Raw genomic sequence first — 17,012 nt, forward strand, 5'->3', positions numbered from 1 at the left:
TGATTTCAGCCAGGCTGACCAGTTCTCCCATTGCCTGTCCTCAAGGCCAAAATACTCCCTTAGACTTCTCCATAGAGAAGCTGTCTCTAGTGAGGTCAGCACTAGATGGTGTCTTGCTGCTTCTGGGTGCAGGCTCCCCAATACCCTAATACCACTCCATCCCACTATGATTTAACACAAGTCTGCACACCCAATGTCCTGTGTCATTCATTCTTCAACCATTGCCCTCCTTGAAAAGCACTTGCTGTTTGATCCCCTTTCCATGAAAACACTGAGAATGATACACGTCTAAACACTAAATACTTGAACTGGGGGAACCAGAACCATAAAAACCATTTAAAAAAAGGGTTGGGGGGTTGGGGATTTAGCTCAGTGGTAGAGCGCTTGCTTAGCAAGCGCAAGGCCCTGGGTTCAGTCCCCAGCTCCGAAAAAAAGAAAAAAAAAAAAAAAAGCACACACTAAGATGTGTTGTTCTTAAAGCTATATATGCTTGGTTTGGTTTGCTCTATGACACTGGTGACTGAATTCTGGGCTCCATGCATGCCAGGCTGGCACTCTGCCAACCACTGAGCTACACTCCATCCCTGACAGGTGATTTGGATCCACACCTGCGCTAACCTATGGCTTCCACATTTTCCACAGTGGCTCTGTCTTCCTTTTATTTCAACATGATAGAAATTAAGACAAGCGTTTATTTGGGTGTAGCTTTCTTATTTTAGTGGAGAGCTACCTTGAAGACTCCCCTTGGAGAGTGGAGAAATAAGCAGCCTGGGAATGTCTCTAGGAACCACTGCGGCCCTGCAATAGCACAGAGGGTCTGTGTGGAGTACACAGGCGAGGGAGGCAGGTAGAGCACATGGATAAGTGGTAGGAGAGAGTGAGTCCTGAAGAGCAGAGCACATGTGGCCCAACTGCGATTCCTTTGACAGAATGGAGACAGTTGCTAAGACGCAGCCACGGAAAGCCACGGAAAGCAAAGGGCAGGAGGACGAGAGGTGGGAGCAGAGCATCCGAGCTTCCCCTCCAGGGCTTACCCCTCAATGCTACCCAGCCCAGCATCCCTGCCACGCACCTGAGCACAGACTCCACAAACACTCTCAGGGCCTTTATGTGGATCCAGGCAATAAAGGCCTCGCTGAAGTTCACCTTGAGCCAGCGCAGCAGAGGTCCCTGCAGAGATTGGAAAACTGCATGAGCCTCTGGACACTCGACTGATAAGTGCTATACACAGAGCAAGCCCTGAGACCAGGAGGAAGGCCCGGGAGCCAGCGGAAGCAGAGATGATTGGAAGAACCTAGGGAGGCTCAGGACCACTGCATGCAGGCACTGGACACTGGGGAAGCTCTAGGGACAGCCACTGGCACATGCGAGAGGCCACCTCAGACCAGCAGTGGGAAGCTAGGTAGCTCTTGACCAGCCTGTCACTGGCATCTGAAGGCTCTTGTCTGACACTGAACAGTAAAGAAGCCCACCTCATCAGAATATACTGTCCTCAGAGCCCAGCCCAACCACCCATGAGTTGCACCTGACAGGGCAAGAGCCCTGTCTAGGCCACAGCTGCTGCTGCTGCTGCTGCTGCTGCTGCTGCTGCTGCACAGCCTGATGTGGTTGCTCCTAGGGGCAGCCCCACCTGACGTTTCTAACTGCGGGCGAGGCCAGAGATGGCCCTGCAGGACAATCAGGAGGGATGCTGAGCAACCGAACCACCCACCCTCCAGCCAGAGCCCTGCCCATCACCAGTCACCAGCACCAGCCACCGTCAGCCAGGGCACAGGCTCCCTGTCAGATGACAAGCCCCGTTCCCTGCCTAGAGAGTCAGCTCCAGAAAGTCCATGGATTCTAGGCTCCAGTTCCAGCCCTCACAAGCAAGAGGAAGCAACACCAAATGCATAGGTTTGATCCTTAGAAGAGCCTCAGCTAGGGGGAGAATTGAGCCAGGAACCCCCAGGGTTTCCTGGGGTGCTTACCTCACCCTCGCCCTCACTCTCTCTGTCGTTCTGCCCCGCAGTAGGCCTAGTAGGGTTACCTAGCGGGGTTACCTTAACCTTGTGGTCACGGTAGGTGGCTGATCCCTTTTTAAGAGCAACACAGGAAGTTTGCTAAAGGTACAGAAATGATTTATTAATCGTTCAGCAAGCATGTATCATGAACACAAATAATTCTCATGACCCGGAGAATAATATGCAAGCAAGGTCTGGAATCCCTGCTCACAGAAGGGTGTGGCAGGGGTGCCTGCTTGGATCAGGACCCCAGCGCAGCAAAGACAGTGCCTGGATGTACTATTGAGCTATTCTGACCTGGGGAGCTCATTTATCCGGCCTCATAACACTCAGGAACAACTTCATCTTTGTCATTTATAGAACATTTTGGCATATTGCATACAGGACACTAGAAAAACACAGCCAGGCCACTTCACCCTTTATCACCCTGCCTGCAGTTCAACCTGTGTTCCCAGAGCAAGCCAGCCCTAGCTTCCAGTGGGTCAGTAACTAAAGGATTTGGGACTCTTGGCTTCATCCACTCCCAGCCAGACCAAGTGAGAGAGATTCTCAGAGTGCTGGGGTGGGGTGGGGTTCTCACTAGCCCTCCCTGAAGCTCCATTCACCAGTGGTTTCTGAGTGTCTCCCAGGAACTCTGTTTCTCATATACATGGAAACTCTAGAAGGTTCTCTGGGGCAGTTGGGGCCACAGAAGTCTATGGGTAAAGACACCACCAAGTGGCAATCTAAGCCCTGAGGTGCAGGTGGCAGTTTCACTTGTGTCACTTAAACACACAGGGTGGGTAACAAATGTCCTACTTCACCTATAGGCAGGATCCTTGTAATCTGGCCCCATCCAGGGATACTGCAGGGACTCAATCAGGAGAGCAACAATCAAAAAAGCTCCACCTAAGGGCAAGGCTGTGGTGGACAGGGTTCCAGGAAGCTGAGGTCAGGCAAGGGCACCACTGGCTTCTGTTCTTATTGGTGATAGCCACTCCTGCCAGAATGTGCCATGTCTATGCCATTGCTCCAAGGAGCTGAGTACCCTCAGAAGCTCAGGGGCCAGGCCTCCGGCCATGTCTTCTGTCTTCAGGAGTCTGGGCTAGGATCCAGTTAACTCTGGATCTGGCCACTGTGGGTGTGGGCTCAGTGCATACACATGACATGTATGTGTACATGCATGGATGTGTGTGTGTGTGTGCGTGCGTGCGTGTGTGTATCCACATGGGCCTGAAGGTGAAGTTGTCATACTTGTCTATCCCACGCTTATAATCTCAGTACTTTGTAGGTGGAAGCAAGAAAATCAGAAGTTCAACACCATCCTCAGTTACATATCAAGTTAGAGAGGCCAGCCGTTGTCACATGAGACCCTCTCTCAAAAACAAACGAAAAACAACATAAAGTCTCCTGTGAACTACCTCCAGCTGCAGTTTCTGTTTGAGAAGGAAACAGTAGGCAGGTGGGACTCCAAGAACTATTTTGGGGGGACTCACAAAGCCTCTCACTCAGCAAGGTTAGCCTAGATATGCTCAAGCTATCTGCCCGATGTGTGAGGAGGCATGGGGCAAATGCCAAGCCACATGGGAAGCACTGCATCAGCACAGCAGCTCTGCTGTCCTCAGACACACTTATAGCTGTGGGTACACCGGCTTTCCTCTGAGGACTCAGGGACACTCTACTCACTCCTCCCACCTATCGCTGAAGTGCTACTAGAATGTAGTCTGATGAAGTCTCCCTCTGCAGAGGCTGGGAAGGAACCAGAAAATGGCCACCTAGACAAGTGCCCTGAGAGTGCGGAACTGAACCAGGCCCTGCCATCGCAGGACACCAGAGCCTTGGACACACTTTTGTAGAGCACTGGACTGATAGTCCCAGAGCTACAGGTTCCCAGTTTAATACAAAGCTCTCAGTTTTGCCCCAGTGACAGAGGCTGACATTTCCACAAAGTGTCTGTGGCCACAATGTCTCAGATAAGCACCCAGGCTCCTGGGAGCACATAGGTGGTAAGTACAGGCGCCAGGGGCAGCCTGAAGTCTATAGTCAGGATGAGGAAACCAGTGGCTGTGTGATCTCTGAGGCAGTGGCACTATCTACCCTGGGCACTGATGCTTCATCCTAGGGCCCCCTGCTCTGGCTGGTCTGTGGCAAAGTCCAGGGTGATCCCCTGGCCAGAGTTCACTTCAGCATCTCAACTCCAAGCTCTTCCAAGACAGTGACAGTGATCCTGGAGGCTGTGCGCGTGTCAGGGAGTGGAGCTCAGTACATACTCCATCTGAACTCACATGTACCCAGCATGAGCTCAGGAGATGGGAACCGTCAGACTGAGGAAGGGACTCGGACCTGCGGAACATTAGGGAGTGCATGCCATCCATCTAAAGAGCCCTCCTACACCCCAGTACTCACATACTGTTGTTTCTTATCAGACAGCAACCTGGTCATCTCTTCCCTCTCTCTTTTAATTTCTTTCTCATCATAGTAAAATTCCCGGACAATGAACCTTTAAGAAGAGCAACTAGAGCTGTAACTGGGCAGAATCTGGACTACCCAGGGATTCAGACCAATCCTGGGAGAACCCATGGCCCACACCCTTACTTGTTTTCTTTGGCTTTGACTTTGAAGTCTTCAATCACTTTTCGGAAAAGAGTCACTGTGAAGAGACCACCTTCATTGTCCTCAGCGATCAATCTAGTAAGGAGAAGCATTGTTAGCTGGATGATGTAGGATCACTCTCCCAAGCTCGGAGTTGAAGCTAGGCTCAGAAGAGCTCCTTGTCAACCTCAGGAGGCCATCCCCACTGGCAGTCAGGTTCCCTGGGCCTGATGGCCTATGCTTCAGTCCTTGGCTGGAACCAGGACCTGGGAACCAAGGGTGCCCTGATAACTTCCCACTACCCACTCCTTCAGGCTCAGTCTGCCTGCAAACTCCAGCAGAGACTGCTTGGGAGCAACAACTTGTTTTGTCTTGTGCGCCATAAATGGTTGACTAATCCAGCTCCCCACAGGGCCCCAGACACTGTTGCTGGCTATGCAGGTTCCAGTGAAGCAAGTGGCAGAAGCCATTCCACATGGCTAATCCACTTCTGATACCATGAAGCCCTAACCGGACACGCCATTGCCAGCATGTGGCACAGGCTTTTGGAGTCAATGTCCTCAGCAACTCTGAGAAGTTTCTAGTCTTGAGGGCCTAGGCATGCCTTGTTTGACAGGTCACCTCATTTGTACTTCAGAGTCCATGCCCATAGGAACATTCCCTAAGCTTCAGACCTTTCCAAAATGGATTGGTGCAGACTTAGGTACTTTCTCAATCATGAGGAGCCTGAAGTCTCTGCTCTGTGTGGCCCAGCACCCTGCTGAGCTGGCCCTTTTCCGGAGGCAAGCCTCAAGAACAGAAGACACCTCTGCCTGCCAGGCACGCCATCTGGTGCTACCTGCCCAAAAAAAGATGCACCTCTTCAAGCTCTGTCTCTCCCAAGACCTTAGGCTGTGATTAATTTGTTCTTTGCAAACCCATAATGTAGCTCCTGGTGGCTGTGTCTTGGGAGTGAGTGATGTGCTTCTCAAGGCCAAGATTTCAGGAATGAATGGGTTGAGACAGGAAGTGGGGCTAGGGTGGGATGGGATTGGGGGACTGAATAAGACAGTATGGAGGGGGGGGGGTTGGGGATTTAGCTCAGTGGTAGAGCGCTTGCCTAGGAAGCACAAGGCCCCGGGTTCGGTCCCCAGCTCCGAAAAAAATAACCAAAAAAAAAAAAAAAAAAAAAAAGACAGTATGGAGGGTAGGGTGTGATGTGATAGAGGGGGGTGGGACATAGTAGGATGGGTAGGATACAAAGGGATGGTAGGGGATGGGATGAGATGGGGTGGAGTGAAGTAGATAGCTCTGGGTGTAGTGTGGTGGGGCAGATAATTGAGCTCATGTTACTTGTGGCTCATTCTCAAATTTCCTTTATGGAATCACAAATAAGTTCCATATGGTTAAGAGTCCCCTAGGCTCTGCCCAATAAACTAGGCTGGAGACTCCTGATCTCATCACCCTGCGTGTGGTTTTTTTCATCTCCACAGTCCCTGTGACTCTGCTGTATTTTGACCCAGGCACCGAGACATTCTTGTCACGTGATTTTTTATTCTAGATAAATTACATGGTTCTGTGTATACCTGCTGTGGTAATAGAGATGGCCCCCATAGGCTCGTATTACATGAATGCTTAGTCACCATAGAGTGGCACTGTTTGAGAAGGACTAGGAGACACGGCCTTGTTGGGTATGTGTAACCTGTTGAAGTGTGTCACTGGGGTGGGCTTTGAAGTTTCAAAAACCTGTGTCAGGCCAGTGTGCCTATGTTCATATTCTCCCTTCCCTCTGCCTGCCTGCCTGCCTGCCTGCCTGCCTCTCTGCTTATGGATAAGTATGTATCTCTGTGCTATTGTTACAGCACGATGCTCCTTGCCGTGATAAAAAATGGACTAAGCCTCTGAAACCATAAGCGAGCCCCCAATTAAATGCTTTCTCTTATAAGAGTTGCCCTGGTACTGCTCAGCTATTAAAAACAATGACTCCACGAAATTCTTAGGCAAATGAATTGAACTAGAAAATATCATCCCGAATAAGGTAACCTAGTCACAAAAGAACACACATGGTATGCACTCACTGATAAGTGGATATTAGCCCAAAAGCTCAGAATACCCAAGATAAAATTTACAAACCACATGAAGCTCAAGAAGAAGAATGACAAAAGTGTGGATGCTTTGGTATTTCTTAGAAGGGGAAACAAAATACTCACAGAAGGAAATACAGGGACAAAGTGTGGAGCAGAGACTGAAGGAAAGGCCATCCAAAGTCTGCCACACATGGGGATCCATCCCACATGCAGTCACCAAACCCAGATACTATTGCAGATGCCAAGGAGTACATGCTGACAGGAGCCTGATATAGCTGTCTCCTGAGAGGCTCTGCCACAGCCTGACAAACACAGAGGTGGATGCTTGCAGACAACCACTGGACTGAGAACGGGGTCCCCAATGGAGGAGTTAGAGAAAGGACTGAGGTAGCTAAGGGGGTTTGAAACCTCATAGGAAGAACAACAATATCAGCCAATTAGACGCCCCAGAGCTCCCAGTGGCTAAACCATCAACCAAAGAGTGCACATGGAGTGACCCATGACTCCATCCACATATGTAGCTGAAGATGGTGTTGTCAGGCATCAATGGGAGGAGAACCCCTTGGTCCTGTGAAGGTTTGATGCTTCGGTGTAGGAGAATGCCAGGGCGGGGAGGCGGGAGGGTGTGTGTGTGGGAGCACCCTTATGGAGGCAGGGGTGGGGGAATAGGATGGGGGGTTTCCAGAGGGGAAACTGGGAATGAGGATAACAATTGAAATGTAAATAAAGAAAATATCCAATAAAAGAAAAGAAAAAAAAAAAGGGTTGCCCTGGTCACGGTGTCTCTTCAGAGCAATAAAGCAGTGACTAGGACCTGTCCACAACTAACGCTTTGCCCATTCTCAAAGTGAGCTCTGATTGTGTGAAGCTGAGTTGTTGGTTTTCCATGGATTTCCATGACCTACACAGGTTCAATCCAGTCCTACACTTCATTTTTGCTGTACCCTCCTGACGTTCCTGTTCTGACCCAATTGGCCACAGTCTGAGACTGTCCTCCCTGCTCAGACTGTAGCTGGCCGCTGGGCTGCTGCTCTGTCCAGACATTTGCTGAACAATGTCTGCATCCTCCACTTAGGAGAGCAGAGTGGATATGAAGAAGAGAATACAGAGAAGACAGGCAGAGAACACATGGAAAGGCTCTGCTGAATGCAGCCAGAGCCAGAACAGCCTTCCCAGAGAAGGGACAAGGAAGTGGAGCTTTGAAAGACAACAGTAGAGAGGAATCCACCAAGAAGGGATTCCAGGCCACTTGGACTCAATGCACAGGTATGGTGCTGTGAGGTGTTCTGCCCTTGGCACGTGTCTGCTGCTCCATGAACATCTACACGTTCCTTTCTGGGAGCATAGACTAAGCTGAGGTCTCACTTACTTGGTTGACCGAGGGACCACCATGTCCGATAGGGACTCATATGTCTTCTGCCACTGTACATAGCTTGACCTGTGAGGACACAAACTGTGAGATGCTTTGGGAAAACAGGTCTCAGGAAACTGTCTGCACCTTCTCCAGAAGACTGAAAGTCATGAGATAGAACCAGGAAGTGTCCCCAACATCCCTAAAGGTCCTGCTGTGGCCGGGTGCCATGCTGAGCCCAGTCTGTGTGCAAGGGCCCACAGGACTTCCCAGAAGGTCGCCAGGTGGAAAGCCCAGGTATTGGTATGTTTTGAAGGTCACTAATTATTTTCTGATCCTGGTCCAGGTCACCTGGGCCCAGGTGAATAGCCCTTCTAGCTTCAGGTCAAAAGAAACAGTAGAGCTTAAAGTTCTTCTTCTGGGCACAGCACAAGAAGTACTCAATAAATGCTTTGCCATTGCTACCGTCTCCTTACTTCCGTGGAGACACTGGCCCTCTGTAGACCCTGTGCAGGAATGTCTGCTGACCTGTGGGCAGCAGGGCACAAGGGACCCACCTCACTTTCTATAAGAGCCAGGCACCCCAGAACCTTTCTATCCACATACTTGGGGACGATGACCAGCAGGGTTATGAGATATTCAGAATCGAGTACGAAGTCTTCCTTGCTGACAATATCACTCAGTGTCCGAGTGAAGAGGTTCCCCCTGGAATGTAGAAGGACAATGGATAAGACCATCAGAGAGAGGATCATTGACCCCATATGTCCTATAGCATCCAGACAAACAGCAGGAAATGGAGCAGGCTCAGGGGATATTTTGAACCCCGTCTGCCAGAGCCAGGTACAGCCAAATCGAAAGTGAGCTAGTACCTCTTCCCTCAGGGGCAGGGAGGTTGGCAAAGCCTCTGCAGCTATCGCCTGTCACTCAAGGGGCTGCTGAATTCAACACCTCAGTGACCTGCACTCTCCCCAAAAGCAAACCCAAGTGCTGGGAGGGGAACTCAGGTGGCAGGCAGCTACAGTTATTCAAGTATCAAGACAGCAGCCAAGTCTCTGAATTGCAGAGGACAGATAGGCCTAGATAGAACTAGCTCTGTGTCACTTTACACTGTTCAGTCCAGCAGCTGGGGACACTCGCCTGAAATAGCTTTGTCTATGCCACCAGCCCTGGATAGGATGAAGAGTACGGTATTATTATCATGCTGTCGCATGGACAGATGTGCCTACCAAGACATGGTGGATCCGCAGACTGCAGAGTCCTGGTCAGAGAGCCCAGAGAGCGTGGGGACTGCAGTGTTAGTCCATGGCTTCCCACTTCCCAGGCAGAGCCAAAGGCAACGCCTCAAAGGCAGTGTAAAAATCCCATCCTCCAAGGGCGTCTCCTCTCCTGCCTGGACCAACTCCACACAGCTGTGTGATCATGGACAAATGCCAGTGGATCCCCTCCAGAGATGCAGCCACCCTATCATCGCAGCACACACATTAGCCTGCTAGGAGACTTATCTCTGATTTATACTGCACCCAGCTCAAAGCAACAAACCCACAGGCCTGTTGAATGAGTAACTGTGACTTTTCAAGAGTAGAAACTGTCTCCACATGTTTGGTGAAGAGGTCGGAAGTAGAGACTGTATGGGAGAAGAGAACATGGACCAGTCATCTTTAAGATCCCAATTCTCTTTTTTTCTCTTTGGTTTTCTCAGACAGGGTTTCTTTGGGTAGCCCTGGAACTCACTCTGTAGACCAGGCTGACCTCAAAGTCTGCCTGAGTGCGGGGACTAAAGGCATGCACCACCATTGCCAGGTTCCTGATTCTCTTTCGAATTACACTTTGTATTTATTCATTCTCTCTCTCTCTCTCTCTCTCTCTCTCTCTCTCTCTCTCTCTCTCTCTCTCTCTCTCTCTCTGTGTGTGTGTGTGTGTGTGTCCCACATGTGCCTCAGAACATGTGTAGACGTCAGAAGACAACTTGCAGAAGTCAGCTCCCTCCTCCTATCAGATGGGCCCAGGGGTTGAGCTCAGATCATGCAGGTGGTAGGCATCTTTACCCACTGACGCATCTTGCCAGCTGACAAGCTGTCACAACTTGGTGAAGTGAGTACATGCCCACCATGGTCTGGACTCCAGCCTCAGGAGGGACCAACTATCCTGAGCTCAAGGTAACTTGTGCTCACCTAACAACTAGTATCCACCTTTCTCATGTCCAGTTACTCCGGGATGGACAGAGTCAGACAACTGACGCTGACCTTCTAACTGCAGATGGACAGCCTTCAGCACCCCTTCTGTTTGGACTTGGGGTGGTTTTGGACATGTGGGCGTTCTATTGGAGGCAGGAGGTAGTGTAAAGCAGAAGCCGACTGGTGTCATCTGTGCTCACACAGCAGGTGCAGGCATACATGGAGGTTTACTCTTTGTGGGGTGGCTGTGGCCAGAGCCATGAGGTCAGGTGCACAACTTTGCATTTCAAGAATCATAATGATGCTTAAAACTTTCCTCCTTTTGGGGGAAATTTTGAATTTTCAGATTAGAAATGGTCAACTTATGTTTTCTTTTGTGACTAGCAAATCTGGCCTAAAGAGGGAAGCTTAACTGGCGGAACCAAACGGAAGGAGGGACACTGGCCCTGAGCGCCTGGGCCACTCTGCTTTCCTGACCTTAGATTCGGAATCTAGGGGCAAGGGTTGGGCACCACTTCATGCTAATTGACCCTATTCATCCTTCCCTTTCACAAAGGAGCTTGCCTGGGTTCTTAATGTAACCATTTCTTCCAAGGTGCTCACTACCATCCCCAAGATAGTCCCTGCCATGATGGCCCTGAGCCTGCTTTTCTACTGATTCCACCACCTTGGAGCCTGGTCTGTCAGGAACCTGAACTATAAGACCAGCAGACACTTTTATGACCGAGTCCCTGCAGCTGTCCACCCTGGGTGGCTGCTAATCCTATCTTCCCCTTGAAGACGTTTGGGCTCTAACATCCCACCCTACCTGCTCCCCTGGGAGAGGAGGTGCAGTGAGAGGCCTGGGAAGGCCCCTCAGAGCCATATAAACTGAGTGACGAGTGGGGAAGAAGGAAAGAAGGAATGAGCGAAGAAACTTCATGTTCCTCTCTGTTCACAGGCAGGGCAGCCCCCTGCCTCACTCTGTTCTCTCTTCATCTGCTCCAGGGTCCTAGTGCATGGCCCCATCTGTCCACTTGGCTCAAGAGCCACAGCCATGCGGATGTTCCCCACACCAACCCCACCAGCTACATGTACAGAGAACGCAGTGGGCGCGGTACGCACGTGGATTTCTTCTCCAAGTTCTCCAGGTTGGCCTTCAGAACACTGTAGGCGGCTGTTCGCGACTTCAGGTCTGTCTCGATTTGTGCCAGTTGCTGGGAGGGAGGGGGGAGAGACGCTCCTGGTGACCTTGAAGAGTTAGTGAAACTCTTCAAACATCTCACCAAGCATCCGTGGGACACTTAACAACAGTGACCAAGCCAGCCATGGGTGCTCATGGCCACCACTTGGGAGGCAGAGACAGGAAGATCAGTTCAAGATCATCCTCCCCTAGATAGGCAACTTGAGGCCTAGGCTACAGGAAACCCTATCTCGGGGTAAAAAAAAGAAACAAAATGAAAAACAAAAAAGAAAAGAAAACCAGCAACCTGCTGACTCACCAGAGTGGTCCCATTTGTCTCCCTCTGACTCTCCCAACTCCCAAGCATCTGGCTCTCTTAGTCTCCACATGCGGAAGCAGAAGGGGACCAGACCTCACTTTATAGGTGCTCAGGTACCAGCCACACAGCTTGCCCAGCAACACTAGCTTGGGCTCCTTCCTAGCAAGCAATGCTGAACTGCCAGATGAGCAACCCCCACACAAACCTTCTTTGGCCCTGTTAGAGGGCAGCCAGTGATCTCTCCTGTCTTCTATAGTGACCCTCCATGGTCAGGTTCCTGACAGACCAACCTCCCAACCGTTGACCTCTCCAGGCTTGACTGCAGCCTCCTCATAAGCTGCAGAGGCACAATAACGGAGCGCCTCTGTTCCCTGCCTCAGGCTCCCATCTACCCAACAGAGGAGGAATGCCACCTTTAGAAGAGCCCCAGAACAGTTGGCCACAGTGAAGAGCAGTTCAAGAAGGCTATGGTAACTAAGCTGAGGCCAGAGGGCAGCAAGTGACTCAAAGCCACAGTGAGTCCCTTCCACAGGCTGAGCTCTGTGGTAATTTAAAGAAAGTCTGCCTCCCCAAGGGCTCTCACCTCTGTGAGCCGCTGGCCCTGCAAAGACACACCATGACAGTGAACAGTGCCCCGTAGCCATAACTACAAATGGGTGGGTGTGTATTTAATAATGCATGGATGTGTGTCAGCAGACAGACAGTGGTGGGTACTTCAGAACTGAGCATGTAGCCTGGTGGTTTTCAACCTATGGTTGTAATGCCTTTGGGAGTTGAATGACCCTTTTATGGGGTCACATATCAGATATCCTGTATAGCAGGTATTTATGTTACAATTCATAAAGTAGCAAAATTATAGTTATGAAGCAGCAGTGAAGATAACTTTATGGTTGGGGTGAGGGTGTCACCACAACATGAGGAACTGCATTAGAGGGCAGCAACATTAGGAAGGTTGAAAACCACTGCCGTAGCCTTAACGCACAAGCCATCTGCATCCCCTTGCTATTGTTCAGCAGTGGGCTGGGATGAGAGTGTGTGTCTATGCTATAGGGCAGGGCACGGTGCTGATGCAGGAGATGCTGAGATCATGAGATGAGACGCATGGCACTGTGGAAGCTCTGAGTTTAAATACTCAGAATAGACATCCAAAAAGGAGGGTCCTCTCTGAACCTTAGGCCCTGGTCACTGTTAGAGAGGGAAAGGGAACAGGAGTTGAAACAGTAGCAGACTTCCAATGTTCCTGTCTTTACCTTGATCATGGGGCTAGGGTTTATTTTTCCTTGCATTTTAAACACATTTTTCTTCAGAACGATGATGTTCCCAGGACATCACAAACACGAATCACCGAGACCCATGTGCCTTGTGGGGTTTTCTTCACTGATGGCATCCTACTCATCTGCACACTAGCCTACACAGGCTGCACGGCTGTACTGTACACTGGATCATACCACATGCCACACTCAAGGGTCAGCCACACCAACTGACTACAAAGACTGAAGACCCAATCTCCCATCCTCTGTCCAGCTAGCCTACAGGTTCCCTGTGGTGGACAGTGGAGCCACACACACACACAGCACAATTCGTGGGATTTGCTTTCTTAACCACATCCCCGCCCCCACCAGTTTGATGTTTCAACAGTTGTGCATTTGGGAACCCTGGACTAGAGAGGAGCCAGTACTCTTCTATGATTCTACTACTCTCTGACTCCCCCAAGCCAGGTCTAGTGCCCCAGGGACTCAAAATCCCAAGTTGGCATGCCCACTCATAAAAATGTATTCTCTGGTTCAGTAGTGGACAGGTGTGAGGCTCTCCTGAAAGCCATACCTGGCACAATGCCCAGGCTGCTCCTGTAGAAATACCTTTGAGAACCTCTGCCTGATTGTCTTGGAAGGGGATGTAAGCCCAAGGAGCCACACCCAGATTCCCAAGAAACCTGAAGAAGAAAAGGATTCAAAGCCACCCTTCCTGCCCTGCCCTGCCCTGCTCTGCCTACCACCCTCAAGGAAGCTCAGCTAGTTAGAGAACAGGGCAGCTTTGTTCAGAGTAGAGCTGGGATCTCCCCAGCCATCAGGCCGGTCAGAGACATGACACAGACTGGGTTCTGTATACACTGGGACCAGGGCAGGACAGTCTCATCCATGGTGAAGGCACATAGAAGCCACCTTGGCAATGGAATGCCCACAGTGTCCCTGCAGACCTCTCTGTATGGGGCTTGTACACAGTGTGGCAAGCTGGAGACCATGGCTCTGCAGATGGCACCCTTCATGGGGCTGCCTTGTCATTATCACAAGACACTTAGGGGATGTGTTGGCACAGCGTGACTGAGAGGTGGGGGTCCTCAGCCAAACTGTCTTCTAAAACAATGAGGTTTCTTCCCAGGGGAGCCAGGCTTGGCACCAATGCCTGTAATTCCAGCACCTAAGGAGGCTGAGACAGAAGGATCACGAGTTTTAGTCTAACTTGGGTTACAAAGCTGCTTTGAGGCCAGATTGGTCAACTTAGTGAGACCCAATTTCAAAATCAAAATTAAAAGGGGGCTGAAGTAGAATGCTTAGTATGTGAAAGATTCTGGGTTCCATATCCAGTACAACAAAATCAATCAATCAGCCATCAATCGATCATCCAAGGGGCACTAATGGCAGAATGAGGGAGGAAGGAGTAAGCCTTCCCATAGTGTTTTTAAAAGAAGTAGGGAGTGAACTGAACTGGTGTCTGGGTCTGAGGTCAAAAGTCAAATGCCTCAGGCCCATCCAGTGGACTGTCCTGTGAGACTATGATCAGCTTTCTGGGTGACAGGGACAGAGGAATACACACAAGTCTCTCCCGAGTTCTAACCTTACCTGGAGCATGGTAAGAGAAGACCTACCCAGGCTCACTCAGGGAGCTAATATCCCAGCATTTTGCCCTCCACCTTGTAGAGTCCCAACTCCATGCCCATCATCTTGGATGGTCAGAAGTCTGCAAGCAGACTCTCCTCACCTTGGCCAGTGTATCCACCACGCTCACCAGTGGCTGCTTGGCAGGATATTTGGCCATGTCCCACTCGAAGTGTGTCACAAAGGATGTCAGGTCAACTGGAAGAGCAAAGACAGCTTGACAAGTGAACACAGCCTTCCCACTTCCCAAGACTAAGACCGGAACCCAGAACCAAGCCGAGCTGAGACAAATTGAGCTTGTTGCTCACACTGAAGAAGCAGTCAGAGAGAAGCTGAGGAATAGGCAGGGACTCTGGAAGAGCAGAAGCTCCATGAGGGAGCCATCTGATTGACATCAAAACCCTCAAACGCTGAGGGAAGGACACTGAAGCAGGTGAACTGAGTCCCATGGTCTCCCTCTGCAGCTTCTGCCTCAAGTTTGCTATGAAGTCGCTCTCCCTAGAGGTTGAAACCAATAAGGTAACATTCTGTGGCCACTGGTAACTTTTCCACCTTCGAGGGTTGTTTGGCCTACCCTCCCCAGCTGGGTCAAAGCTGTTTTATGGCATTCCAAAGGCATACTGGAAAGCATTAAACTAGCCCCCTAAACTACACAGCCATGGCCTGTCACAGGTGCCACCTGTTTGGGGGATAGTCTCCCTGCTTCTTGAGTCTCAACAAGAGCAAGACAATGTTAACCCACATCACCTACTATTCAGAAGACCTCTCACAGCTCAGCCACACATTGGAGTTTGTGCCTCATTCAGTGTGTGTCTGTTGTGTGTGTTCACTAAAACCCAACAAATGCCACTGTAAAGACAGATGTTCCTGCCTACCCTAGCCAGCTGTGCAGAAGAGGAATGAGAGGAGCTGATGGTGGTCCAATTGAACTGATGAGTTTTAGTCCAAGAAGCCTGACTGATTATGATATTTAGGGGTATTTTGTTTTTATATGTTTGATTGTTTGTGACAGAGTCTCACTGTGTATCTCTGGCTAGCCTGGAACTCAATGTATAGACCATGCTGTCCTTGGACTCAAAGATTTGCCTGTCTCTGCTTCCCAGTAAGCCACCATGCTCAGCTGTGATACTTAGTTTCAATTGTTAACCAACACAATATAGAATCACATGGAAAGAGAATCAGTGAGGGACTGTCTGGATCAGGCTGGCCATGTAGATCTTCTTGATTAAGTAATTGATGTGGGAAGACCCGTCCACTGTGGGCAGTGCCATTCCCTTGGTTGGGGTCCTGGACTGTATAAGTGTGGAGAGGGAATTGAATTTAAGAAGTACGCATGAATTATTTTCTCTCTATTCTTGACTGAGGCTAATGGCTAGCTAATTCAAGTTTCTGCCTTGACTTTCCTTCAGTGTTGCACTGTGACCTTTGTCAGGAAAATAAACTTTCTCTATTAAAGTAGCTTTTGTCAAATTTTTATGATCACAAATTAAACTAGGACATTGATTTAAGCCCCAGACCCCAAGCAAGAGAAAAACTGAGTCACTGTTTCTCCTTGAGAAAGTGGTCAGATCACTCACCTCTTAGGGGCTTGCTTGTTTTGTTTTGAGACAATGTCTCACTATACAGTGCCAGCTAGTTTGGGACTCACTATGTAGATCAGACTGTAATCAAACTCCCAGAGAGCCACCTGTCTCTGCCTACCAAATGGTGAGATTAAAGGCATGCACCACCACATTTGGTCTAAGGGATTAATTGTTATTATATTCTGTAGATCCAGAGAGAGCTATGGGACCTTGTAACTTCTCCTTCCCCCTTTCTGTTCTTCCTGTCTCTCCTTCCTTCCTTCCTTCCTTCCTTCCTTCCTTCCTTCTTCCTTCCCTCCCTCCTTCCCTCCCTCCCTCTCTCCTTTCTCTTTATTTATTCCTTTTGACACTTCTTTGTGTGGCCCACCCTGGCCTAAACTCCTGGGTCCGAGGCACCCTCCTGCCTCAGTCAGTCTCCCAAGTAACTGGAATGACAAGTATGCAATACCACCCTTTGCTCTACATGTGGGGGATTCCCACCACAGGGTCTGTACATGCCAGCCCTTCCCTGTGTGTGCTTGTTCTTAAGCACACGGAGAGAACCTGTCATCACCCTCTGAACTTGTGTGGAATATGGCTTCCTGCTCTTGGGAATCCAGGGCAGACACCCTTTCCTCCCACCCCCAAGTGCTCATAAGTGTGCAGGGACAGTTAGGTAGGCAATGATAAGAGACAGTATCAGGTTCCCAGAGAAGCCACCATGGCTACAATTGGACAGGAACCCAAAAAAAAAAACTGACAGACAGAGGCTGTTGTGTGTGGTTGTGAGAAGGTCAAGGGTCAGAATGACCATGATGGACACTTGAGAGGGTAATGTTAGAAGTCTAGAAGAAGCTGCTGGAGCAGAGAAGTGGGCAGGAGCTAGGCAGGAAGACAGACCAGGTATGAGGTCACATCTGTACCTTCATGT

At 50.0% G+C, this 17,012-nt stretch overlaps 1 protein-coding gene across 24 annotated transcripts in view; it reads right to left on the reverse strand.

The window, feature by feature from the left end:
* The window catches only part of Atp6v1c2 (ATPase H+ transporting V1 subunit C2), a 63,551-nt gene that overhangs the window by 1,871 nt on the left and 44,668 nt on the right, over nucleotides 1-17,012 (reverse strand). For 16 of the 24 annotated variants that reach the window (NM_001014199.1, XM_087554015.1, XM_087554011.1 and 13 more), the window contains 8 exon segments: nucleotides 1,073-1,170; nucleotides 1,968-2,099; nucleotides 4,386-4,479; nucleotides 4,575-4,667; nucleotides 8,007-8,075; nucleotides 8,595-8,693; nucleotides 11,267-11,358; nucleotides 14,623-14,717. In NM_001014199.1, coding sequence (NP_001014221.1) covers nucleotides 1,073-1,170; nucleotides 1,968-2,099; nucleotides 4,386-4,479; nucleotides 4,575-4,667; nucleotides 8,007-8,075; nucleotides 8,595-8,693; nucleotides 11,267-11,358; nucleotides 14,623-14,717 — 772 coding nt within the window. 24 annotated transcript variants of the gene reach the window in all.

This window comes from Rattus norvegicus, chromosome 6, assembly GCF_021556685.1.
Source record: "Rattus norvegicus strain SHRSP/BbbUtx chromosome 6, alternate assembly SHRSP_T2T, whole genome shotgun sequence".
NCBI classification, from domain to species: Eukaryota; Metazoa; Chordata; class Mammalia; order Rodentia; family Muridae; genus Rattus; species Rattus norvegicus.